This window comes from Lethenteron reissneri, chromosome 58 (genome assembly GCF_015708825.2).
Source record: "Lethenteron reissneri isolate LAM-NWPU_2019-01 chromosome 58, ASM1570882v1, whole genome shotgun sequence".
Taxonomy (NCBI): domain Eukaryota; kingdom Metazoa; phylum Chordata; class Hyperoartia; order Petromyzontiformes; family Petromyzontidae; genus Lethenteron; species Lethenteron reissneri.
This window is the reverse complement of record NC_083836.1, coordinates 5,305,375-5,332,075: the sequence shown is the minus strand read 5'-3', so window position 1 is coordinate 5,332,075 and position 26,701 is coordinate 5,305,375. Positions and strand designations below refer to the sequence as shown.

The following is a 26,701-nucleotide window of genomic DNA, read 5'->3' as shown; positions in this document are numbered from 1 at the left end:
CTACTTTTATTAACTTGAATTTTTTACCTACGTGACTTTACCGAAAAAACCTAAGAATAAGGCTCCTCCTCAACGCCCACGGGGGAAGTTTCACAACATTTGTGCGAAGATCTGCCAAACCTCGCTGCCTCCAGTACATACGCACCACCACTGGGGTGGGCAATAGGACCTTCCAAACTGGCACACACCTTTTGCCAAATTGTTCATTTATGAAAACCACACCGAATGCACGCGAGCACCAGGAAGGCATCGTAAGTTGCCGTCGCAAACTCTGCGGACAATCGCGGTTCGGCTCACCACCCAGCGCAGACCAATTTGCAAACACAGCCCCCATCCGTTGTACGTTTTAAACCAATGCCACACAGACTGAATCGTTACAATGCATTGTATTTAAGAAACCCTTAGCTTCACAGACTTGTCTCATCGTGTCCCTTCAACCCCTCCCAACGACCGCCTGTGCTTCATAACAACTGCAAATAATGAGAAGCGATAAGCGGTACACAAGCAAGTTACTGCGAGGCTAAATGTTCGTAAAAATACTACACAAGCATGCGTTTTGCTGGTTTCCGTCTCATTTCTCGACGAGCTCCTAAAACAATCACTCTGCGGCAGTTCGTATAAACTTTCACATGAAAATGACCAAGTCATAGAAATACTTGAAACGGTGTGTAATATGCAGTGCCCTTTTTGAACGAACGGTACATATGGGGAATATGATGAACTTCTAAGTAAACGTGAAAATGTGACTGGTTACTTCAGTATGAGGGGATGAATAGATAACGCTGGACTGGTAAGTCGGCAACCTACTTTCTGTACAGCCTCATACTGGAACATCGCCACCCCTTGTGGCTTTGCCTCACGCATTTGGCTTCAAATCCCACCCGAGCACACGTGGATTCTTAAAGGCCTTTTCACATAATTAAAACACATTATGTTTAGTTTTTTTAACCTTGGCGTCTTTATTTGGTGGGGTTGTTCCGATCACTGGACCGGTGCTTTGTCACCTTTTCTCTTCTCTCCATAAACCTTTTAGCTCTGTACAGCTTTTTGGTGACCTCTGGCCAAAAAAGGTACTTGAAACAAGTGTAAATAAATGAAGGTTATTGTCTGCGTGCAATCCACCAACCCCACTTCAAACAAATCCCGTGCTTCTCAGCAGCTGCAAACGACGGCTGAGCGACTTTAAAGAGAACGCGGTGGGCGTACGGCCCATGGTGGCTAAGTGGATCCCCATTCGATCGCGGGAATCGCAGCGGACACCAAGATCCTGGCTTCAAATCCAGAGCTACGGTCTATCCCACCCACCCACCCACCCGAAATTGCATGACGTTCCTGTGGAAATGAAGTTTGATTGGCGGCGTTCGCACGGTCTCCCGACGACCGCACGTATAAACAAAGCGTGAGTGAGTCACGTGTATTGTAGCTGCGCATCGATTGCGCAGGACAGGCCCCTGGAAGGACGGTCAGGCGATGGGTGATCGATGTCACTTGTTTTATTCAACACGATACGTGGATCTGCCTGTGGGTGGTGGGGGGGTGCGCTTTCTGGGTTTTTCGAATGGGGGAAAAACTGCTTCACGTTTTAAATGGCAACAATTGAAATTAAGCAGCGGCACAAAGGCGGAAAAGAAAAACGACGACGACAAAAAAACTTCGTAAAAATTATAACGCCCACCTTTTAAGAAAAGCAACTTTATTTTTTTTTCTTTAGCTTCACTTCACGTCGTCCTGGGTTTTGTGGATTTTATTTCCGTCGTCATCCACGCCGTCCTCTCACTTGGATCGCAAAACGAGCACATTTTTGACGACGCTCCTGTTTCTCTGCCCCGCGTGACCCCGCGTGTGACCCCGTACGACCCCCCCCCCCCCACGTGACACCCGCGTTACTGCGTCTTCTTGCCCCTGGACAGGCCGTCGTGCAGCTTGGACACCTCCGGCTCAAAGAGGTCGACGAGGAGGAGGCCGTTCTCGTCGAAGAAGTTTGCCACGGACTTGGTGAACTCGCTCTCGCGGTGCCGACCGCTCTTGCCGTCCCTGAAGGTCATCTTGAGGGTGTAGTTGTCGTCAAACCTACGGGCGCGCGCGATCGGCGTTAGGTGTACGGCGCGGCACCAACACAACAGAACCAGCGAGCAGATACCCCCATAAGGGAGTCTCCGGCCTGTTAAGAGGATTGCCAAGTGAACAAAATATTTAGTTCTACTGGAGGAATCCGATGAGCTATGAAGCTCTTTTTTACAGATTGTCCAGTAAGGGGGCAGGTCAGAACGTTACAACATTACAAAAACAACATTGCAAAGTACAGAGAAAGGTAAACAAATTACTTAACATATATATAAAAATAAACTAATTTTATCTTATACTCTTAGGTTTTTTCGGTAAAGTCACATAGGTAAAAATAAATAATAAAAATAATAGAAATACAATTATTTATTATTCTTTATTTTTACCTACGTGACTTTACCGACAAAACCTAAGGGTATGAATTCTTGCAGTCACGAAAGCTTCAAATCTAGAATTCATTTTATCTTACCAGGTAAGTAAGGCACACCGAGAGGTTTGCAGCTTTTTTCAAAAGCGACCTGGCCACAAATGGTCTGCAACGCAGTGGCTTATCACATTACAATTTAAAGCAACCAAGTAATCTAAACAATCTAGACGCATGTTTCTAAGTGTGGAGGGAAGAACACTCAAGTAAGCGGCAGTTGAAACAATGCTGCATTATGTCCCTCTGGCCCCCCACCCCGCCTCTGTATAAACATAGCAGATCTTGACAAGATTGACAGCAGGTACCGCAAGTGTTGAAGCAAAGTGTGGGTGATTTCCACCACTTCTAAGACGTTTGGCGAGGCACGAAACCAAAATACCCTCCCTGGAGGGTGTAGATAAGCCCACGAGATACTTCTCATGGAGGCGTGAGAAGTGTTTCGAGTGTATAAGCTGGCAGTCCAGAGCACGTGATCAAGAAAGGCAATGCAATGGAGTTTGGACCAACAGGCCCAGTAATTACCTTTTAAACTAGAATTTTTATTGGTATTTTACCAGGTAAGGCCCACTGTGTTTATGCAGCTCTTTTTCAGAATTGACCCGACCATCACAAATGACGGCTCGATGAAGCCGCTTATTATCGTGTGGAAATTTATAGCAGACAAAATACTCTAAATGCACTTTGACTGTGAATGCGGAGGAGAAAAACCGGAAGACGCGGAGAAAAATCTATGTGACCACAAGGAAAACATGCAAACTCCTAATATACAAGTGTTCAGGGTCATGATCGAAACCACGACCTGTTATAACCAGGCGAGGTAGTTAACGGCTCACCACCTTTTACTCAAAACCACAGGTGCGTGCGTTAGGCGCAGGCGCACGCAAGCTTACGCACACGTGGGTGTTAACATTTAAAACACGACATCACGAGACGGGAGAACGGGGGGTGGTGGTGGTGGCGGTGGTAGCCCCTCACCGTTTGATGCCAGAGGCGAGTGTCCACGTGTTGTCGGGGTCCAGGCCCGAGCGGTCCTTCTCCTTGGCGACCAGGAAGGTGTTCTGCTCCACGTAGGAGGTGTAGACCGTCAGGAACACCATGAGCAGGAAGTACGTGTGGCGTCCGTCAGGGAAAGGCAACGCTGGAGAGATGCGCGCGCCGCCGTTCAAACGGCACACTTCTAAAGACAACCAATCACAACCAGCGTACGTCAACCCAATGATGGTAGATGGCACCCCCTCCACCACCCCCCCACACCACTCAGCCCAACACCACCCAGCCCAACACCACCCAGCCCAACACCACCCAGCCCAACACCACCCACCACCGCCTCCCCCCTACACAACCCAGCCCAACACCACCCACCACCGCCTCCCCCCACACAACCCAGCCCAACACCACCCACCACCACCCTCCCCCCTACACAACCCAGCCCAACACCACCCACCACCGCCTCCCCCCTACACAACCCAGCCCAACACCACCCACCACCGCCTCCCCCCTACACAACCCAGCCCAACACCACTCACCACCGCCTCCCCCTTACACAACCCAGCCCAACACCACCCACCACCGCGTCCCCCCTACACAACCCAGCCCAACACCACCCACCCCCCCCCCCAAACTACCCCACCCCTTACCTAGCCATTCAGGTCCGTGCGGATCATTCAACCATATTTCACCTTGTCAGTGCAGGTCAGTAAATGGGATGTTCAGGACCGTTTCAAATAAATCGCTCTGCCACTGATGTTATCCGTGACAGGGATCCGGAATACGGTCTGCCGGGATCACAGGCGCTGGAGCAGTGCCATAGCAGCCTGAGCACAGCGCTCTGAAACCAGCATGCCTGAGTTAGATTCCCTGGCAATGGCTGATGTCCGAACCAATACTGCGCTGCCGCCACCCAACCTTGACCAACGCGCAATGACCAGCGCGGCGAAGTACAGCTAAACAATCCCCCCAAAAAGACTTGTCGACACGCAGGTGCTCGTACGTTACAATCACGTGCACCCGACGCTGGACCGGCTTTCCCGAAGGAGAAAACGGGTGACCCCCCCCCCGCCCCCCCGAGCGAGCGCGAGGGATATGACGCAACGCAGCAGACGAGGATGGTGCGGGACTCGGGGAAGGGGTGCAGGTAGTCCCAGGCGAGCGCAAACAGCGCAAAGCCACAGGACACGGTGCAGATGAGCAGTCGGCAATCGATGAGGCGGAAGTTCTCCTCGTAGACGTAGTTATCCAACAGCACCTGCGCTCGAAACACGGCCCATGGATTACCCCTCGCGTCAACATTCTCTAGTTTTTTTACGTGGTGGTTTAGCTGCTGCAGCTCCTTACTGTTAAAATTCCTTCCCTCTATTACTGCTAACCCTACTCCCTCCCTTTGATGCTGCTAATCCTGCATACTGCATAATGCACGGGCATAATATGACTTTGAAAACCCCCCCCACCTCCTACACATTCCACAAGTAGTGACTAATCCCATATCTGCATTGCCCTAAATATGCTAAATTCCTCTTGATATGCAAATGCCTTTGTCAAGGCGCCCCTTCCCCCCTCCAACCCAGCTTAAATATACGCTGCCAAGCCTGGTGGTGTTCATTCAGACGCTGTCTTTCCGACAGACCTGTTCTTCACCTGAGGACGGCTGCTTGCGTTGTGGCCGAAACGTCGTGAGAATCATTTTATTATGTTTTGTAATTTTATTATTTCCCTTCTACGTGACTTTACCGAAAGAACCAAGAAGATTCTCCAAGAAGTTAAACATATCAATACCATTACCCGCCATTCGCCACTAAGTGACGGTGACGTCACCACTGCGCCCGTGCCAGGCCGGGTGCACCGAGGTCACGTGAAGTGTCGAAGGCTCGCTGACAGGAGGCCACGGCAGAGGCAGGTGCCGTGTGTTGGCCGACTGAGATTACCGGTAGATGCACCAGCTGTACCCGCTGCTGTGCCAACTTAAGTTCAACATACACGTACACGTACGCACCTTCTTAGCGGCGTCGTCCAAGGCGTTTTTCACCGCCGTGCCGTCCCACTTGTCCACCTTCACCGGCTCGTCGTCATTCCTCCGCTGCGGGAAAACAAAACGGCGGCTCAGTCTCAGCTTGCCGCCCACCCCCCCCCCCCCCCCCAAATTCCGATAACAAAGACAAGATGCCCCGGCCGCAGATAACATTCGCGGCGAGCAAGTGATTTCTGAACCGGTCCTGGGCCTTCACCCCACCCCCTTCTCATCTTTACCAACCCACACTGACCAGTATGGTACAGAAACCTACGACTATATTTTTCCACTGGTAAAAGAGATCTCATAGTGTAAATGCTTACCCCGAGCTCTCAATACTCTTGATATTGCATTGTGTTTGAGTTGTACGCCTTCTGGTGTCATCTGATCCAACACCAATGGGGACTAGGCTCTAAAGAAAGCCGTCTCGGGTGTGGACCAATCAACTTCAAGGACAGTGCATATTATTATCATTATCAGAGTTGCTTCTTTTTGTTTGCTTTTTTGACTACTTGTGTTGTGGTCATTGCAAACATGATGCCTTGAATAAAGGTGTTAGTTTTGTACCAGTTTAAAAGGGTAAAAACCTACTACTATGGTACAGAATGTCCAAACAACTCCACAGACCAACACGGCGTGGGCAGACCTTCATCCAGCCTCGAATTTACAAAGCGATGTCAAATTATTACGTTGTTTTTTTTAGACAAACGGCCCCTAAATGGGCGTAGAACGACAGCACTTTCCAACAACACTTTGTTAAGCAGCAGCAGTATGTTCTTGCTTGGCACGCCTGCCTGCTGATGAGACCCAGGAGGTAAAATCCGGTCGAGAGTTTGCACGTGTTCAAACAAATTCTACTGGTTAACAAAAATCCGGAAGGTAATATTCACAATATTTACCGGCGACAATTAACGGGAGATTGTTTATGATCATCAGCCATGGAAATTGCAGTTCTACATGAAGGCCTTCCTCCCCTAACCGATCGCTCACGATACTGGGATACAACTATCCACCTACACCAGGGGCTGGCAACAAAAATAACAAGAAGCCGCCATTATTTTAGAATTCGGTAATAAAAAAAGTTTCAAGAACCGCAATGCATGTGAATACGTCTAGAGACGGTGGTGCTTAATAAACGATGTCACGAAGCGGTCCTTAAAAATTAACCCGTAAAAACTAAGTTTTTCACAATAAATCCGTTATATGCATGGCATCGGTTTTATTTTATTATTCATTTGTTTTTCTTGAGTAAGAGTTTCATTTTCATCACATCGGTATTTTAAATAAAATATGACATTTTTTTTCCTAAAAAATTTAAAATTTTGGAAAAAAAATTTCACGAAAATAAATTGTCACGCACAACGAGTCTGTGTGCAAAATGTCAGCTCGATTGGATCACGGGAAGTGGGTTAAAAAACGACCGAAAGATTTGCACGGTTGTAAGCGCGCAAGCAAGCAAGCGAACTTAATATAAAGGAATTAAAAAGAGCCGCATGCGGCTCAGGAGCCGAAGGTTGCCGACCGTCTAACCTAGACCTCGTACGTTGAACTTCTTTCGCGCCGTACATAGCCAACAGTTTTTAATCGGAGGTGCCTTTTGAGTTGATTTCATAGCTGTGGTTGACGTCCGCGCTCTACCGTATTACGACATCTCTCGTCTGCCACGCTGTTATTATTCTTGACCATCTGCCACCATCCATTCTCGCCGTGACGTGTCTCAATTGCCCCGTGGTACGGTCTCTAACCCACGCGTTCCTCCTTTAAATGCGATTCCACGGGTGCATCGCTCCATGATTTTCCCGTCTGTCTTTCACGTTGAAATATTTTTCGGTAGCGACCGCATTTTCTGAACCACGTTACCAAGCGGTGCAGTACAGATTAAACGCATTCTACTTTGGACACATTTTGTATGTTACCCTTGATAAATCGAGCACAGCTTTCCAAAGGAACTCCCAACCAACCTGATATTGTCCAGCTCTTAAATGTTATTTCAACGTTTCGTTTGACCATCCGACATCAATATCCGCCCCAAGTTCAGAATGAGAATATTGTGTCTTCTTGGTTCTTTCGGTAAAGTCACGTAGAATGGAAATAATAAAAATAAAACATAATAAAATAATTCTCACGACGTTTCGGCCACAACGCAAGCAGCTGTCCTCAGGTGGAGACCAGGTCTGTCGAGAAGACAGAGTCTGAAAGTCTACTCGTCAGACCTGCTCTCCACCTGAGGACGGCTGCTTGCGTTGTGGCCGAAACGTCGTGAGAATTATTGTATTATTTTTTATTATTTTATTATTTCCATTCTACGTGACTTTACCGAAAGAACCAAGAAGATGAATCCCTACAGTCACGAAAGCTTTAAATCGAAAGATAATATTGTGTTTATACTGGAGGAGGAATCTGATGGCACCGGGGTAAGTTTGTTGACGTACACTCTGTCGTGTTCCGAGTCGGGTCCCGGTCTCTGGAAGCGATCTCCAGCTGAACAAATTTCGTGAACGTGGCATGCCAATGTTCACACAATAACAAAAGGGCGCACATTCGGGTCAGGATAACAAAAAAAATTAGCAACAGCAACCATATTTGATGCCCACTCATGTTTTTAAAAATTTGCCTGCTATAAATGTCCACGTGATAAGCCACTTCGTTGAGATATTATTTGTGGCCAGGTCGCTTCTGAAAAATCTATCTATACAGTATATATATATAGCTAAGTGGGGCTTACCTGATGAAATAAAAATAGTTTTGATTTTATTAGACACCGATGACCCCCCCCATCCATCAAACGCTACCATATGTCTCATTGTGCTCACAAAGCCACCCAGGATGGGTTCCTGTTTTTTTCTTTTTAGCAATGCTGCTTGAAGACTCGGCAGGAAGCCAGTGAAGAGATGAACAACGAATAAGATCTGACAGGATGACAGGAGTTTGAATCTAAAATAAGTGCCATCAGTGGCAAGCGGACTGACTTGCGTTGTTATAGTGGACAGTGCACAAAAGGACGCATTGTATCTGCGTCTGCGGTGATAAAGTTGGATCTACAGTGTTTGAAGCGGTTTCTGGGGGGGTTATTACATTAAATGTTTGAGATAGAGGGAGACTTGAGGCCTTAATCCAGCAGTGTATCGATCATGGCTCCAGCTGATTATATCAGCAGACGCGTCATGATCAATCAAGTCATCAGTTGAAGTCGCACCGTATCTAATCGTGCCCGCGTGCGCTTTATCGACGAATAATGCCAAGTATATATATAAAAGTATATAAATAAAAAGTATATACTAAAAAACGATGTCCTGTAATATTAAAGAGCTAATAACGGGGATATATTACGAGGCAGCGCACGGACCACGAGACCGCATCATAGGCGGCGCAAATTGGACAAGATAATCGATTAATCGGAACATTGATCCTCGCGTGCCAGGCTCGGCACACTTCACGTACCAGCCTGGATGCAAACAGCACGCGTGCCAGGCTAGGTGCACCCTACTACTCGCGCGCAACAACGGAAACGGCGGCACCGATCGCATTCGCACGTGAACCGAACGTCTCGCACGCCGAGGAGTCTGAGGGGAGTGGAGGGGGGCGAGAGAGAGAGGGAGGGAGGAAGGCGGCGGTCACCTCGAGGCCCCCATTCCGCGCCGCGCCGCGGGAAGACGACGAAGAACCACCACCAGCGGCCGCCATCTCTCGTCTCTCTTTCACGTCTCCCATTGGTCGACGCGGCGCCACGTGACCGGCGCCCCGGAGCCAATAGGAGGAGAGGAGGGGGGGGGAGATGAGTTGCTCGCGGCGGCGGGGGTTGTTCTGCCACGCGCCCGCGGTGACGTCACGCGGTGGGGGGAAGCGGGGGCGGTGGGGGGGGGGGCTGTTGCCTGACCAATAGCAGCGCGTGCGGTTTGCGGGGGGGATGTGAGGGAGGGGTGATGGGTGGGGGAGCACCAATCGTGGGGCGTGTTGCGGTGGGGGGTGGGAGGGGTGTACCAATAGGGGCGGGGTAAAGTGAGGGGTGGGGAAATATGCGGACCAATCGCGGAGCGTGTGGCGGTAGTGGGGGGGGGGGCTGTGCGGAAAAATCGGGGGTGGGGGAGCTATGCGGACCAATCGCGGCGCGTGCTGTGGCGGGGGGGGGAAGTTGAGGGGGTTACCGATGGTGGGAGGGCGGGGTAAGGGTGAATGCGGACCAATCACAGAGCGTGTAACGGTTGTAGGGGGGGGTTGGCTGTGCGGACCAATCGCAGCGCGTGTGGTGGTGGGGGGTAGGAGGGGTAAGGGGGGTTCCGGTGAGGGGCGAGGGCGGAGAAGGGTGGGGGCGGACGACCGGCGTCACGTGACGCACATCGATTCTAGATGATTCCAATTTGTTTTGAATCGATTTCTCCCAGCGTCTCCACGTGGCTCTATCCACCGCTGGATGAACGCATTCCTCCCCCACTCACTCACCCCGCCACGGCCCCATGTTGCTACATTCTATTTCACCCCGTGCAATTGCATTGAAAAATTATAATACTCCAATTGATGCTCCTGCTGTTGTGGGGTGACTCATGCAGCCAGCTATGGCTGCAGGGTTTTGGTAGTACATGTTGTTTATGCCATTTATCGTGAAAATTCCGTCAGTTCCTATGATCACTGTCTCATTGGTTTCATGGCTTTATTTTGGTGATTTCGAAAAGTGTATTGGTTTAGCCATGTTTGTTGTAGTACAGAGTTAGACTGATGGCTTTAATCTAAGTTGTCTTGTGGTTGTTGTTGGTTGTTTGACTTGCATCCCACTGGGATTTTTGCACACAGCGTTGGTGTACGGTGTTTTTTTCTGCAATATTTTGCTGTCTTTTCTTGGATTTTCTGTTTGCACTCAGTCACATATTCACTTTAAGATGTTTTTTTGTTCATGTTTTGTTTGTTGCGGTTGCACCCGATTCAAGAGCCGAATGGCTCACAGGGCTACACCTAATACATAAACTTGGTCACTCCATCTTCGCGGTGGTGGTGTTAATGTCACGTGTTTCACGCCTGGGCTGCCACTCTAACACAGCTTAAATATACGCTGCCAAGCTTGGTGGTGTTCATTCAGACGCTGTCTTTCCGACAGCCCTGTTCTTCACCTGAGGACGGCTGCATGCGTTGTGGCCGAAACGTCGTGAGAATGGTATTGTTTCGTTTTTATTATTTTATTATTTCCCTTCTACGTGGCTTTACCGAAAGAACCAATAAGTTGATGGTCAATTTAGCTGTGACGGTCCCACCTGAAGACGGAGACTTGTGTTGCCTCCGAAACGTCGTGATTAAATTTATTTATTTTCATTTATTATTATTTTATTTTTATAATTTTCTACCTACGTGACTTTACCGAAAAAAACCTAAGAGTATGAATATTGCAGTCACCAAAGCTTCAAATCTAGAATTACCCCTAAAGCTTTGCGTGCACATATTCTTAGGTGTTTTCGGTAAAGCCACGTAGGTAAAAACATAAAAAAGTAAAATAAAATAAAAATCACGACGTTTCGGAGGCAACACAAGCGTGCACGTGCGGAATCGACAGCAACGGAATCGCCAACTTTGTAAATCGACACCGACGTAATCGATGCACGCCGGTAATCGATCCACGCCGGTTCATGGCACGCGCAAGTTGTTGCTGCCCTGCAAGTCGAGTGGCAGCAGTCGTCTCCTCTGTCACGACCTCGTGTCTCTCCCGTGTCCCTCCGTGTCCTCCCGTGTCCCTGGCTCCACGCGTCTCACTCCGAGAGCACGGGGAGAGAGAGGAGGCAGGCGGGCGGGCCGGCATCGTGGAGAAATCCTCGCGGGGAGGGAGGTTTGGGCCTTGAGATTCAGGTAATCCTGGGGTTCCCAGGACCCTGGCCCGAACCCTGGTCCTGGCCCCTACCATGATCCTGACCCCTGCCATGATCCTGACCCCTGCCATGATCCTGACCCCTGCCATGATCGTGACCCCTGCCATGATCCTGACCCCTGCCATGATCCTGACCCCTGCCATGATCGTGACCCCTGCCATGATCCTGACCCCTGCCATGATCCTGACCCCTGCCATGATCCTGACCCCTGCCATGATCCTGACCCCTGCCATGATCCTGACCCCTGCCATGATCGTGACCCCTGCCATGATCCTGACCCCTGCCATGATCCTGACCCTGCCATGATCCTGACCCCTGCCATGATCCTGACCCCTGCCATGATCCTGACCCCTGCCATGATCCTGACCCCTGCCATGATCGTGACCCCTGCCATGATCCTGACCCCTGCCATGATCCTGACCCTGCCATGATCCTGACCCCTGCCATGATCCTGACCCCTGCCATGATCCTGACCCCTGCAATGATCCTGACCCCTGCCATGATCGTGACCCCTGCCATGATCCTGACCCCTGCCATGATCCTGACCCTGCCATGATCCTAACCCCTGCCATGATCCTGACCCCTGCCATGATCCTGACCCCTGCCATGATCATGACCCCTGCCATGATCCTGACCCCTGCCATGATCCTGACCCCTGCCATGATCCTGACCCCTGCCATGATCGTGACCCCTGCCATGATCCTGACCCCTGCCATGATCCTGGCCCCTGCCATGATCCTGACCCCTGCCATGATCGTGACCCCTGCCATGATCCTGACCCCTGCCATGATCCTGACCCCTGCCATGATCCTGACCCTGCCATGATCGTGACCCCTGCCATGATCCTGGCCCCTGCCATGATCCTGGCCCCTGCCATGATCCTGACCCCTGCCATGATCCTGACCCCTGCCATGATCCTGACCCCTGCCATGATCGTGACCCCTGCCATGATCCTGGCCCCTGCCATGATCCTGGCCCCTGCCATGATCCTGACCCCTGCCATGATCGTGACCCCTGCCATGATCCTGACCCCTGCCATGATCCTGACCCCTGCCATGATCCTGGCCCCTGCCATGATCCTGACCCCTGCCATGATCCTGACCCCTGCCATGATCCTGGCCCCTGCCATGATCCTGACCCCTGCCATGATCGTGACCCCTGCCATGATCCTGACCCCTGCCATGATCCTGACCCCTGCCATGATCCTGACCCCTACCATGATCCTGACCCCTGCCATGATCCTGACCCTGGGCCTAAAGAAAATCCTATCCATAGCCCTGATCTTAAACCCTAGCAGTGATCTTAGCTCCATTCCTGACTCTAACCCCAAGCCCTTATCCTGACCCTAGCCCTGATCCTAACCTTAATACTGGTAGGAACCACCTGGTTCCACCAGCCCACAGGGGATTATTGTGTCCGTCTGTCCGTCGTGCAGGGAGGGGCTGGGTGGGGAGAGAGTGGCTGGGTGGGGAGGGTGGGGCTGGGTGGGGTGGGGCTGGGAAGGAGGGGCTGGTCACCCCGTGGTGCCCTTATAAAACTCAACGTTTAACCTACTCACGCCGGCTTGTGCCCGCCCTCACAGTCGGGCATATTTGCGGAATACACCACGCCGCTGTTGACCATGGCCATTGACCGAGCAACCCAACGATCCTACCAGCTCCCTCTGCAGGAATGTGTTTGTAACCCTAGCTCCGATTCTAACCTTGATCCTCACCCTAGCCCCGACTCTAACACTAGTCTTGATCCGAGCTTTGACCCTTTCTCTAGCCATGATCCTAACCTTGATCCGAGACAAAACCCTCACCCTCAAACCATCCCTGTTCCAATGACCCTAACCCCTGCTCTGACCCTTGCATTATCTCTGACCTGACCTCCCACACTGACCCAAAACACCGACTCTTGCGTTGACTCTGACCGGAGTAATTTACCCACACCTTGGCTGTAACCCTATCCCTGACGATAACCATGATCTTAGCTCTCATCCAGGCATTCCACCTCTCTCTGACCCTGGTTCAAACCCTAAGATTATGACCCCTGGATTAGCCCTGGCCATAACCCTGACAATGGCATTATCTCAAGTGCTGAATATATCTTTAATCGCGACCTGATTAACTTGGCCCGTTCATCTATCCCATCCTGACTCCTGCATTAACTATAGCCGAGCAAATGACACTACCATTTTACCTATAGCATTAACTTTGTCTCTATCCTAGCCTTAACCCATACACTTTTAATGATGACTCCATCTCTAACCATCGGATTCTACAGATTTAAGTTAATCCTATCGACTGAATGCATCTCCTTGGCCTCATCAGGTCACATGGTCATCAGCAGATGAGATTACACAGAAATGACCTCTGCACGGAACGCGTATGCTTCGTATCGTATTGAAAATTTCGGTCACAATTGATGAATTAAACAAATTGTAAAGCGAGCTGTACTGAAACTCAAAACGTGCGTCAATAACATAAAATGAAAAATATAATTGGTGACGTTTCAGGCCATGGGCATGTTTTCACAACACATCAAATACTTTGTGCCATTGCCTGAAGCGTCACCTGTTACAAATATTTTTTATTTTGAGGCAAAAGTCTTATTGACACGTGTTGTTTTTTTCTCACGTGATATTTGTGCTTGTGCACCACCATGTAATTCGTATAGCATTGAATGCTCTGTACCTCTCACACCGCCAGGCATGGATGTAAATGCAAACTCATCCAGGGAAGAGGAGCAGCTCGGTGCCAAATCTGCACACCGGATCTCCGACCACAGTGAAGGTGACCTCAGAGAACTCGAACACATTCCTGCGGAGGGAGCTGGTAGGAACGTTGGGTTGCTTGGTCAATGGCCAGGGTCAACGGCGGCGTGGTGTATTCCGCAAATATGGCCGACTGTGAGGGCGGGCACAAGCCGGCGTGAGTAGGTTAAACGTTGAGTTTTCTAAGGGCACCACGGGGTGACCAGCCCCACCCCTCCCACCCACCCCCCACCCAGCCCCACCCTCCCCACCCAGTCCCTCCCCACCCTCCCCTCCCCACCCAGCCCCTCCACACCCTCCCCATCCAGCCCCACCCTCCCCACCCAGCCCCTCCCCACCCTCCCCTCCCCACCCAGCCCCTCCCCACCCTCCCCTCTCTACCCAGCCCCACCCCTCCCATTTTTGGATGCACGACGGACACAATAATCCCCTGTGGGCTGGTGTAACCTGGCGGTTCCTACCAGTATTACAGCTGCTGCTGATGGTTCCAGCGTTCGTACAGCGCAGAAACAGGGCCTGATTGAGTCAGCCGTTTAGATAGTACAGCGGCATACATATAGCGGGCTACACTATTACGATTAGTCTCTGAGATGGAGAACACTTGCCCGTGGGAAATATTGGCCTGGGAGGCCCATAGACTGATGATTGTAAATGTCATTTTACTTTGAACCGGTTACACAGAAGTGTTTATTCAGTAAAAGCGGTACATAGCCACAACCAGATATCAGCAAGCATGCTTGCATTTCACTGGTAGGGGAGGGTGAAGGCAAATGGCAACTTCTGATAAAAGCACACGCCTTCGTTTATAACAACACTACATCTGATCTTAGCTCGGTTGTTCTTGCTCCCATGGGGTGTGCCTACGTCCATTTTTTACGGCATTTGAAAATAGTCTCTAGGATCAGTGATGCACCCTGGGAAAAGTTTATGCCTGTTGTTGCGCATGTGTGTATTTAATTGGGGGGGGGGGAGTGGTATTGTAGTGGTTTGTGCACTGCGCGATGACGAATATTTGAACCGGTCCTGGGCCTCCTCTAGGTCAACTCAGCCTTAAACAATCACTGGTGCGGTGTGTAAACATTAGCATTGGGGGGACAAAGGCGGCCAGGCATGGTGCTGTGACCCCACCACCCCCTCGCCCGTCACGCCGCTATTAATAGTTAACGGAGAAGAGAACTTGCCCTGACGGTCTGTTCAACCTTTTCCGTCATCGGAACGGAATCAGAAGAGGCCATGCGGGAGGGCATCTGGTTCAGTTTGGCGCCGGCTATCATAGAGTGCGGTCGTGTCGTTACAGTCCTCCGCGGTGAGGGCAATGTCGTTAAAAGCAGCAGCGTTACGCCTCTCTAAATAAAATTAACGTGTTCTGAGATTCGGCGTTGAACGGGGACCCCCACGCCCTGCAACCTACACGGGGGTAGGCCTCGGCAAGGTAAGGTAATTTTACCCTTTTTACCGGGTAAAAGGGTAAAGGTAAAGGTGTCGACATGCCAAGGGGTAAGGTAAAGGGTAGGGTAAAAGGTAGGCTCGTTGCTTTTTACCTTTTACCTTACCTGCTAAAGGGTAAAAGGTAGGGTAGAGTGATTGTATTGTGGTAAGGTAAAAGGTAGGGTAAAGGTAGGCTCGTTGCTTTTACACTTTTACCTTACCTTGCCGAGGCCTACACGGGGGATCTGTGTCTTAATCGGCTGCACGCAGGGCGAGACACGGGAGCCCTCGCGGCGGCCGCTGACTTCGAGTCTCCCGCGTCGCCTCTGCTGGGCGCCACGAACGACGACGTGGCCGTTGAGCGGCCCGGGGGAGCCGGGGATGCGAGGGGCCCAGGGTGCGGGGGGCGCGGGGGTCGCGGGGAACGTGACCCCGGTTGGGACAGTCCACGGGGGGCGCAGAGACGCAGACGGGGAGCGAGCGTCGCTGGGGATGGACCGCAGCCTCCCGATGGCACAGGCGGTGAGATGAAACGTTTTGCTCTGGGGGGGGGGGGGGGGGGGGGGTTGCTGCAACAGCGACGTCCGTAGTTTCGCTCGACGTGCTGCCGGCTTCTTTAGGAGATTAATTCCCAGCCGCCTGGAATGGTGGGCTTGATCGTAACTATAAAGTCTTTTTTTCATCATTGTTATTAACAATGCTTGAAACGTGTGTCAGACAGTCTAGACATTCTAGTGATCGTGACGACGTCAGAGAGCTTGGTAATATTCAGGCTGCTTGACATCTCCAAGCTAAGAGGTCTGTTTTTTTTGTTTTTTAAGGAGCTCTATGAATTGGGTCACTCGACCACCGCGCATGTCCACTCGTGAGTGCAGAAGGCAGAGACGCGGCGGAGGGACGCACAGGTGAGGTGAGGGAGCCCCCGAGGACGAGGAGGAGCACGCGGAGTAGCCGTGAAGCGGGAGAAGCGGTCACAGTGGAGACGCCGACCCCGCCGACGGACGTCGCGAGCGACGAGACGGGGGAGGGCAGCCCGACGCTGCCCCCGCGCCTCCCCCGCCCCCGCGGGCGCCCGCGCCTCGACCCCAAGCCGGCGGCGTGCGGCGTCTGCGCCAAGATGTTCAGCGGCCGCCACGACCTGCGCAAGCACGAGCGCACGCACAGCGGCGAGCGTCCGTTCGCGTGCGAGCAGTGCGGCAAAGCCTTCGCGCAGGCCTCCGTGCTCAACCGCCACCGCCGCTCGCACACGGGCGAGCGGCCCCTTCATGTGCGACGAGTGCGGAAAGACGTTCTCGCTGCGCTGCAACCTGCAGGCGCACAAGCTGGTGCACGCCGGCGAGCGGCCGCACGCTTGCGCCGAGTGCGGCAAGGCGTTCGCGCAGGCGCGCTACCTCGCCGTGCACGCCAGGAAGCACGCGGGCGCCCGCGACTTCGTGTGCGAGCGTTGCGGACGCGCGTTCGCCCACTCCGCCAACCTGGCGGTGCACCGGCGCGCGCACACGGGCGAGCGTCCGTACGCGTGCGAGCGCTGCGGCCGCGGCTTCGCGTGCGCCGCGTGGCTGGCGCAGCACCGCGCCTGCCACACCGGGGAGCGGCCCTTCCGCTGCGAGGTGTGCGGCCGCGGGTTCTCGCGCGCCTGGGCCATCGCGCAGCACCGCAGCGTGCACACGGGCGAGCGGCCCTTCGTGTGCGAGCTGTGCGGCAAGGCCTTCCGCACCAAGCAGATGATGGCGCGCCACCAGCGGCAGCACGGGGCCTGCGCCGACGAGGGTGGGTGGGCCGCGGAGGCCGCGCGCTCGCCAGAGGTCGCAAACGGGTTTTGATTCCTTATCCATACCCGTACCCGGCCGCACCAGGGTCGCAAATGGGTACCCGTACCCTACCCGATACCCGGCTACCCATACCCGGCCGGGTATCGGGTAGGGTACGGGTACCCGATTGCGACCTCTGGGATGAAGCCATGTTGCAGGCGCTGGTGGGTTGATTCTAGGAACTTGAATTGTGAGAGGAGACAAGACGTTGGGATATGAGTGACAAACGGTTACTCACCAGTGACTCACGGCCTACCCGTACCGGCCGCACCAGGGTAGGGTACGGGTATCGGGTACCCGGTTGCGACCTCTGGCGCTCGCTCCCGCCCCTGTGCGGCTGTCGGTCTCTGGCCGCCGCGCCGTGCTTTTATTTTGATCACCGCCACTATCGGACCTGTTCCCCCAGTGTTGAGTTTAATCTGTCTGTGGCAAACGCTACACGAGCCACTTAACATATCGCCACCGCGGCAAGATGTTAACTCGCTCACCTGGTCTATAGGAGGTCGTGGGTTCGATCCTGACCCTGACGCCTACTGTATATTTGGAGTTTGCGTGTCTCTCTCCCAGTGCTCGCATGCATTTTTCTCCGGATCCTCGTAAAATACAAATAGTTGAATAGTTTTTACTTAGGACAAGTAGAGAGGTCAACTTAAGTGTTTACGTGGCAGGTGTTTGAGAAAGGAATAGTGCCGGTGTTGCTATGGGGGGGCAGAGATCTTAAGTTTCTGTTCATTGTCGTCAATGTAATTGGATAAGTAGGCAAGGTGCCGATATGTGTAGGATGGAGGGCAGTTTGCCCAGACTGAAGGGAAGACCTCAAGTGGTGGCGGTTGTGGTGGTGCATCTGTAAGAATGAACCAGGGAGGTCAGGTGTCGACCGTGGACAGAACCGCCGGATAAAACGGCTTGAAGGAAACTGACGAATTGCAGTGGCACCGATGACATTGACCTGTTGACCTGTTGACCCAGGCCTTTGGTGAATGGAACGTAGTGCGATGTGTGAAGTGAGCAGAGACCAACGTGAAAAGGATGACGTCCTTTTCACGTTGGTCCCTGCTCACTTCGTCCTCGCTGTATGTAGAACTTCTTTCGCACCGTACGTAGCCAACCGTACTAATGGTAAGGTGATGAGGGTCGATCGATTCGGCGATGGCTGAAGAGTTACCCTTCGTGCCACGGGCGATGGCTAGTCGGGTCTCATCCTTGCCGGGATTGTCTCATCTCCGCAGTGGAGGAGGCCCCCCTCTCGTGCGGCCTGGAGGTGCTGGCGCCGTGGACAGTCGAGGTGGCCACCTCTTCCCACCTTGTCACGTGCCAGGGCGTCATGCAGGGTGAGTCGCGGTCTGTAGGCCTTCGCCACGAGAGGCTGCGTTGGCGGAGGTGGTGGCGGCGGTTGTGGCGATATATGGAAAGACAGATGTATGGGAAAGCTAAAATTTGAGTCGGATCACAAAAGTAAATGTGTGTTGTAAACCCTCCTCCACCCAACACAGCCGATTAATCAAGTCACCTGAATAAACCTGTCACTTTATTACTGCCTTAGCAGCACCCACCAGTGTGTTGAAGAGCAATCTATAAAGTTTAACAAGATTGTAGCCAACGTGCTAATCGGAGTATGCGGGGGTAGGACAAACAACCTAAACACAAAAAGCGTCGTAAAGAAATGAGTTTGTAAATCTAGATTTTAAAGTGCATAACTCCAGTGCCTTCCTAACATCGAATAGAAGAGTGTTCCAGACGGCCGCAGAAGCGCACCTGATAGCGCTCGATGCGGTGATCTGTCTTCGTTCGAACGACCAGCTAAAAGCCGCCGCGGCTACTGCTGCGAGGACGACCGAGGCCGATTGCGAGCATAATTCGTTCCGGAAACTTGTTCGTAATCCAAAGCACTCGTATATCAAAGTGAATTTCCCCATAAGAAATCATGGAAACTCGGATGATTCGTTCCACGACCCAAAAATATTCAGAAAAAATGATTAATACCAAATACCTTTTTATATTTTTATTATTAAAATTTAATATAAAGTAATCAAATTTATTCATTAAATGTAATCGGGCTGGTGTGAGGGAGGACGAGAGAGAGGAGGAGGAGAGTTATTGTGTAGGACGACTTTCACCGTCACTAACGGAATCACTGCCGTCTGTTGGCTCACTGGAATCTTTTCTTCTTGTGCGACTTTAACAAGGAACCTATCCAATGACACTTGCTTTTGCCTCCTTTTGAGGAGGCAAACGGTACAGTTACTAAAGAACAGTCACTACACTTGGACACAAAATAAAAAATGCTTTACGCACACATACGTGGTCACAACACTATACAGTACTATAGTAAACGGTATACGCTCGCACGGATGTTGACTATACGAGTGAGGCACGCTGACTGAGACTGAGCATGGAAGACGATTACCCACACATCCTGCAGCGAGAGAGGAGAGAGAGAAGAACCATCGGCTCAGTTGTGATCACGTGACGCTCTGCAGACAAAGCGTGTACACGTAGTGACTAATCCCATATCTGCATTTCCCATAAATATGCTAAATTCCTCTTTATATCCAAATTCCTTTGTCAAGGCACTCTTCCCCCTTCCAACCCAGCTTAATATACGCTGCCAAGCCTGGCGGTGTTCATTCAGACGCTGTCTTTCCGACAGACCTGTTCTTCACCTGAGGACGGCTGCTTGCGTTGTGGCCGAAACGTCGTGAGAATTATTTTATTATGTTTTATTTTTATTATTTTATTATTTCCCTTCTACGTGACTTCCACCGAAAGAACCAAGAAGACGTATACACGTACTACTCGTATTGCAAGACCTCGCTCGTTTATCAAGTAAAAATTTCTTTTAAAATTTTGCTCGTCTTGCAAAACACTCGCAGACCAAGTTACTTGCAATCCAAGGTTTTGCTGTACTAAATTGGAGTCGATCTGGGATTTCATTGGCAGCCGGCGCGGGGCTCCGACGAACAGAGTCATGCGACGACGATTCGGTTCGATATCCCTGCTCGCGAAAATACCCACCGACAGCCGCTCGTGCAGTCCCCTTGATGCCGTCGGTTGAATTGACGCATCCGCCCGATCCCCCACGCTCGCTGCCCAGGCCTGGGACCCGGAGCGACTAACGCGCCGCTGCCGCCGCTATCCGCACGCCCACCACCACTGCCGCCACCGTCCATCAAGTTCGTCGCCGTGGAGCCGAGCGAGCTGCACGAGGCCGACCTGAGCCGCGTGCTTCGCGAGGTGCTGGACCGTGGAGACAGCTACGACGGTGAGGGGGCACGGGGACGGTGACCCGACTTCGATTCCCGGTCACGGCCGCCAACACCGTTTGATGCTTATCCTGAACCTGTCCGAGGCCTCGTCTCGTTGTTGGGCGCCGTGGTGGCGACATTTGACGACCTCGCCTGGTATACGGAGGTCGTGGGTTCGAGCCCGACCCTGACACCTGTTGTATATTTTTAGTTTGTGTGTCCTCTCTCCCCCGTGGTCACGTGGATTTTTCTCCGGGTCCTCCGTTTTTCCCTCCACATTTAGAATCAAAGTGCGTATTACAGTATTTGCCCGCTATAAATTTCCACGCAGTAACGCCACTTGGTTGAGCCATCATTTGTGGCCAGGTCGCTTCTGAAAAATTAGCTAATCGCTGGTAAAATAAAAAAAATAGTTTAATTGTTTAAAAACTATCTGAAGGCGGTGCATAAACAGCACTGGGGAGACGAAGGGCGTTGGCGCGGTGCACTCGTGTACTGGTGCCGGCCTTCATCGTTGCCTTCGAGCAGGACTTGAATCCAACATTGTTAATGCTCTTCGGGCGATCGTTGTTTGCGTAGGGCGAGTGGGGAGCGGTGGTATCGTGGGTTAACGCACTGCGCTTCCCCGAACCTGGCCACCAGTTTTATTCCCGCTCACAGTCAACATCAGCGGCGAACATCTGAATCGGAGCGAGATGGCAACGGCTTGGGGAAGGGCTTCGTCCAGCAGAGTAGACCATGGCAGATGATGAATAGGATTCAGCGCTACACCCTGCATGGTTGAGAGACATTTCACTGGCCCATAGGTGGTTCAAGACGCGAGCGAATTGATCCCGATAACTACATTGATCAAGAAACGCGCGGTAGAAAGCGTATTAGTAGTAGGTTTTTACCCTTTAAACTGGTACAAAACTGACCCCTTTATACAAGGCATCATGTTTGCAATAACCACAACACAAGCAGTCAAAATGCAAACAAAAAAACAACTCTGATAATGATATGCACTGTCCTTGAAGTTGATTGGTCCACACCCGAGACAGCTTTCCTTAGAGCCTAGTCTCCATTGGTGTTGGACCAGATGACGCCAAAAGGCGCACATCAAAACAGCGCACTATCAGAGTATTGAGAGCTCGGGTAAGCATTTTCACTATGAGACCTCCTTTACCAAAATTAGTAGTTTAAAGGGTAAAAACCGACTACTATATTTTGCCACTGGTAAAGGAGGTCTCATAGAAAGCGTCTTGTTTGGAAAATGCTCAGCGCAAGATGTTATTTTGATAACGGCATAATTCGTGCCTTTTTTTTGCAGACGAAGATTGTGACCCTGCAAACGAATGCACACAAGTGATTATTCTATTGCTTCTGTGACCCCAGTACAGCCAGGTGAGATTGTGCGGTGGCGTCTGTGTGGTGGTCATTGTATGTTTGTGTAAAAACGTCAACGTTGGGGAGACAAAGGCGGCCGGGCGTGGTGGTGGCCACCACCCTCCTCGTGTGCCGGCCTTCATAGGTACTCACTAACAGCACTTGACCCAGAAGTCTGTAAAGTCTACAGGGGGGATCTTTGTATGTGTACAAAAAAGGCAACGTTTCAGGCATCGGGCCTTCTTCATAGCACATGGGCCTCCCCCTAGGTCGACTCATGGGTTATGAAGACGGATCAGTACCCAAAACGTCGCTTGTTAAATATTTTGACTTTTAAGGGCAGTGTTATTGACGAATGGCAGTTGTTTTTGTTGTTGTTAACTGCGCTTAGGCCAATGCAGTAGCATCACCACGATGGGAGACGTTAACTACCTGGCCTGGTATGCAGGAGATCGTGGGTTCGATCCCGAACCTGACACCTTCTGTATACAGTGGTACTCCGGAGATCGAACTTAATTCGTTCCAGAAGGCCATTCGAACACCGATTTGTTCGAACACCGAATACATTTTCCCCATAAGAATTAATGTAAATGACATTAATTGGTTCTAGACACAATAAATATCTCATTATAAAGCATTTTTACACGAAGTTTACAGTAATTACATGCATAAAATAATAAAAAAGAAACAATAAATAAATGGAATACATGATATAAATTAAATTAATGAACATTGAACTTCACTTTACCTGTAGTAAGGAGAGTTGTTGGTTTGAGTGGAAGGTGGTGAGGAGGTGGTGGTGGTGTTATTGTTTGGAAGGGGAGTCGCCTTTGTCTGGGCAAGCGTCATGCACGCTGCCCATACGCATCTCAGCCGTACAGGTTCTTTCAAGTCGCGATTGCCCGTTCGACCTCCGAATTTCGTTCGGTTTCCTGGGCAAAAAATGTTCAGAAATGTCGTTCGAACACCGATTTGTTCAAGTTCAGGTGCGTTCGATCTCCGAGGTATTTGTAGATTTCATGTCTCTCTCACTCTGGTTGCGTGGATTTTTCTCCGGGTCTTCCGGATGTTCCCTCCATATTTAGAAACAAGCGTTTAGAGTATTGGTTGCTATAAATTTCCATATGATAAGCCACTCGGTTGAGCTATCATCTGTGACCAGGTCGCTTCTAAAAAAAGATCTATAGCTCAGTGGGCCTTACCTGGTAAAATAAAAAAACGCTTTTAGTTTATAATTTGTTTACCGAGGCGTGTGTGCTTACGTCTCATTTTGGTAAGGGCTTTATTTTTCGCGTACGTTTTGGACCCTCGCTCGCAGATGAAGGGGGGGCGTCTCTGACAGAACCAGGTGCGGAGTCCTGCCCCGAGGTCGCAGCTGAGCGTGATCAGCACACGCAGCACACGGAGCACGGGCAGCAGGAGCAGCACGGACAGGTCACGGAGGATGAGCAGTACCAGCAGTACGATCAGCAGGAGCAGCACACGGAGCACGGGCAGCAGGAGCAGCACGAACAGCACACAGAGCATGAGCAGTACGATCAGCAGGAGCATCACGGACAGCACATGGAACACGAGCAACAGGAGCAGCACATACAGCACACGGAGCATGAGCAGTACGATCAGTACGAACAGCACGAACAGCACGCGGAGCACGGACAACACGAGCTCGTCACAGAAGCCTCGAGCGCGTGCGGCGTGCAGGAGGACGCGTCCGTGTATCACAACGCGGCGGCCGCCAGCGTGTGGGGCCAAGGCAAGGACGACGCGGCCGTGGTGATCGTCATCATGGGTGCCACGGAGGAGCAGCGGCAGGAGGATAACAAAGGGGAGGAGGGTGAGAAGGGGGAGGAGGAGCGGCGCGAGACGCGTCCGAGAGGGGGGGGGGCAGCCGTCGAGGATCGCGAGGTCGACAGCGCGACGGACGTGATGGAGAGGCCCTCTCACAGGCCCGGCCGCCGCAAGAGAGGCGTCTCGGCGGGACTGGCGTGCGGCGTCTGCGGGAAGCGCTACTCGCGGCGCCACGACCTGCGCAAGCACGAGCGCACGCACAGCGGCGAGCGTCCGTTCGCGTGCGAGCAGTGCGGCAAGGCCTTCGCGCAGGCCTCCGTGCTCAACCGCCACCGCCGCTCGCACACGGGCGAGCGTCCCTTCATGTGCGACGAGTGCGGAAAGACGTTCTCGCTGCGCTGCAACCTGCAGCGCACAAGCTGGCGCACGCCGGCGAGCGGCCGTACGCCTGCTCCGAGTGCGGCAAGGCGTTCGGGCAGCGGGCGCACTTGGCGGCGCACCGGCGCGTCCACACGGGCGAGCGTCCGTACGTGTGCGAGGAGTGCGGCCGGCGCTTTGCCCACTCCTCCAACCTGACGCTGCACCGGCGCCGCCACACGGGCGAGCGCCCCTACGTGTGCGAGCGCTGCGGCAAGAGCTTCGCTCGCGCCGGCTTCCTGGCGAGCACGCCGCGCAGCCACACGGGCGAGCGTCCGTACGCGTGCGAGGTGTGCGCCCGCGGGTTCGCGCGCCGCTCCTGGCTCGTCATGCACCGGCGCTGCCACACGGGCGAGAGGCCCTACGCTTGCGTCGAGTGCGGCAAGGCGTTCGCGCGGCCCTCGGAGCTCGGCACGCACCGCCGCATCCACACGGGCGAGAAGCCCTACCCGTGCCACGTCTGCGGGACGCCGTTCCGCGTCAAGCACCACCTCGTACGCCACCAGAAGAAGCACGCGGGGGAGGCGGCCGGCGTCCAGCCGTCGTAGCTCGGAGATTTCCACTCACGGCCAACACCAGTGACGATTACCTGCATTTGTGCTGGGCTTCCCCGAGGTCGCGATGTGTCAAGATCTCCACCGTACGATTGGCTTAACGTTCACAGTAATGCCCCGATTTACGTCTTCCCAATTTTAAGTCGCAAATACGTCGTCACTTGATTAACACCGCCACCTGATTTACGTCGCCTCAAGCCCACACTCACGTCGCTGACAGCATCGTCCGTCCTGTCTCCTTATCCGTCGCAACTTTCAGGACACATCCCCGACTTAAACCGGGGTGTTACTGTTCATCCACGGTGTAGTCATTTATATTGCCTGTATTTGACACGTACTTATTTAGTTGCTTGCAAATTCGTATATTGTCGCTGACCTATATTAATACATTTTGGTCGATTATTTGGCGATTACTGCATTAGCTGTGGTGCACAAGCACAAATTAAAAAAACAGCCTTAGGAATATAAATACTGTAAATATATGTGATGTTAGATGAAATTATACTTTTTCAGAGCACGTGAATCGGCCAGAGAGTGGCGAATGTGTTAAGATTTTTTGTTAACTAATTATTGTTGTTGCTAATTTGAGGTGTGCGGGGGAACAACGACAAACTAAACACAAACAGCAGTTCTAAAGAAATTAGTTTTTTCAACATACAGTAAAACCTTGGGTTGCGAGCATAATTCGTTCTGGAAACGTGTTTGTCATCCAAAGCACTCGTACATCAATTGTGATCATGTGACGCTCGGCAGACAAAGCGTGTACACGTACTACTCTTATTGCAAGACCTCACTCGTTTATCAAATTTATATTTATTTAAAAAATTTGCTCGTCTTGCAAAACACTCGCAGACCAAGTTACTCGCAAGCCAAGGTTTTACTGTATATTTAAAAGTCCATAACTCCTAGTGTTTTCCTAATACACTGGTCAACAAAATTTTTTTTACGAAGATTAATTGTCACGCACAACGAGTCTGTGTGCAAAATGTCAGCTCGATTGGATCACGGGAAGTGGGTAAAAAAACGACCGAAAGATTTGCACGGTCGTAAGCGCGCAAGCAAGCAAGCAAGTGAACTTAATATAAAGGATTTAAAAACAACCCAACACGTTCATCCATAACACTTTGTGCGGCCTTAAAAGGTAAAATATATAAGAGGTGTCTTCGGGAAATGGCCCTTCATAGCACACGAATAGTGGGCAGAGAGTGGTTACGATGGAGTGGGTTGAAAAGTCCACGGCTGTGTTTCCACACTGACATTGTCCATCATGCTGGACCACTCTGTCCAGTACCCCCCCCCCCCCCCCTTCATAGTACAAGCTATCAAATTTGAATGAATTGACAGTGTTACACGTGTGTACATTAATGTTGACAATTCACGCAATGACAGCTTGCACTAATTGGGGGTCACAAGACATCCGGACCACTCTGTCCAATATCACCTCCCACCTGAGTTCAATGTATCACATTTGAATGAATGTGCAGTGTTGTTACACGTGTGTACATTAAAGTTAACAATTCATGAAATGAATCTTATGGTTGGACCCCGGGTCCCATAAGCCCCCGGCTCTCGCATAAACATTACATTATAACGTGAACATTATATTATAATGTAAACATTACATTACAATGTAAACATTACATTATAATGTAAACATTACATTACCTGAGGACGGCTGTTTGCGTTATAATGTAAACATTACATTATGTAAACATTACATTATAATGTCAACATTACATTATAATGTAAACATTACATTATAATGTAAATATTACATTATAATGTAAATATTACATTATAATGTAAACATTACATTACAATGTAAACACTACATTACAATGTAAACATAGTATAATGTAAACATTACATTATGTAAACATTACATTATAATGTGAACATTACATTACAATGTAAACATTACATTTACAATGTAAACATATTATAATATAAACAAAAACTTTTCTCTTTTTCACCAATGGGTTTGAAAGATGGTT

The 26,701-nt window shown here is 51.2% G+C and overlaps 1 protein-coding gene and 1 pseudogene across 1 annotated transcript; one reads left to right on the top strand and one right to left on the bottom strand.

Annotated features, from left to right (window-relative positions):
- Positions 1-371: 371 nt before the first annotated feature.
- LOC133357522 (signal peptidase complex subunit 2-like) lies at positions 372-9,265 on the bottom strand. Its single transcript, XM_061575490.1, has 5 exons — positions 9,111-9,265; positions 5,478-5,561; positions 4,574-4,733; positions 3,464-3,599; positions 372-2,070 (listed from the first exon to the last, which is right to left on the bottom strand). Exons 1-5 carry the CDS (start codon positions 9,201-9,203, stop codon positions 1,884-1,886), a joined length of 660 nt encoding a protein of 219 aa, XP_061431474.1. The 5' UTR covers positions 9,204-9,265; the 3' UTR covers positions 372-1,883.
- Positions 9,266-11,140: 1,875 nt separating this feature from the next.
- Positions 11,141-26,374, top strand: LOC133357451 (zinc finger protein 160-like; annotated as a pseudogene).
- Positions 26,375-26,701: the final 327 nt, after the last annotated feature.

Bases quoted from the DNA above. Each gene is read 5' to 3' on its own strand.
- LOC133357522 (XM_061575490.1), bottom strand. From the start codon at position 9,203: ATGGGAGACGTGAAAGAGAGACGAGAGATGGCGGCCGCTGGTGGTGGT. The intron at 4,734-5,477 runs GTGCGTACGTGT...TTTCGAGCGCAG, and splicing joins TGGACGACGCCGCTAAGAAG to GTGCTGTTGGATAACTACGT. The intron at 2,071-3,463 runs GTGAGGGGCTAC...GCGCGCCCGTAG, and splicing joins CTCGCCTCTGGCATCAAACG to GTTTGACGACAACTACACCC.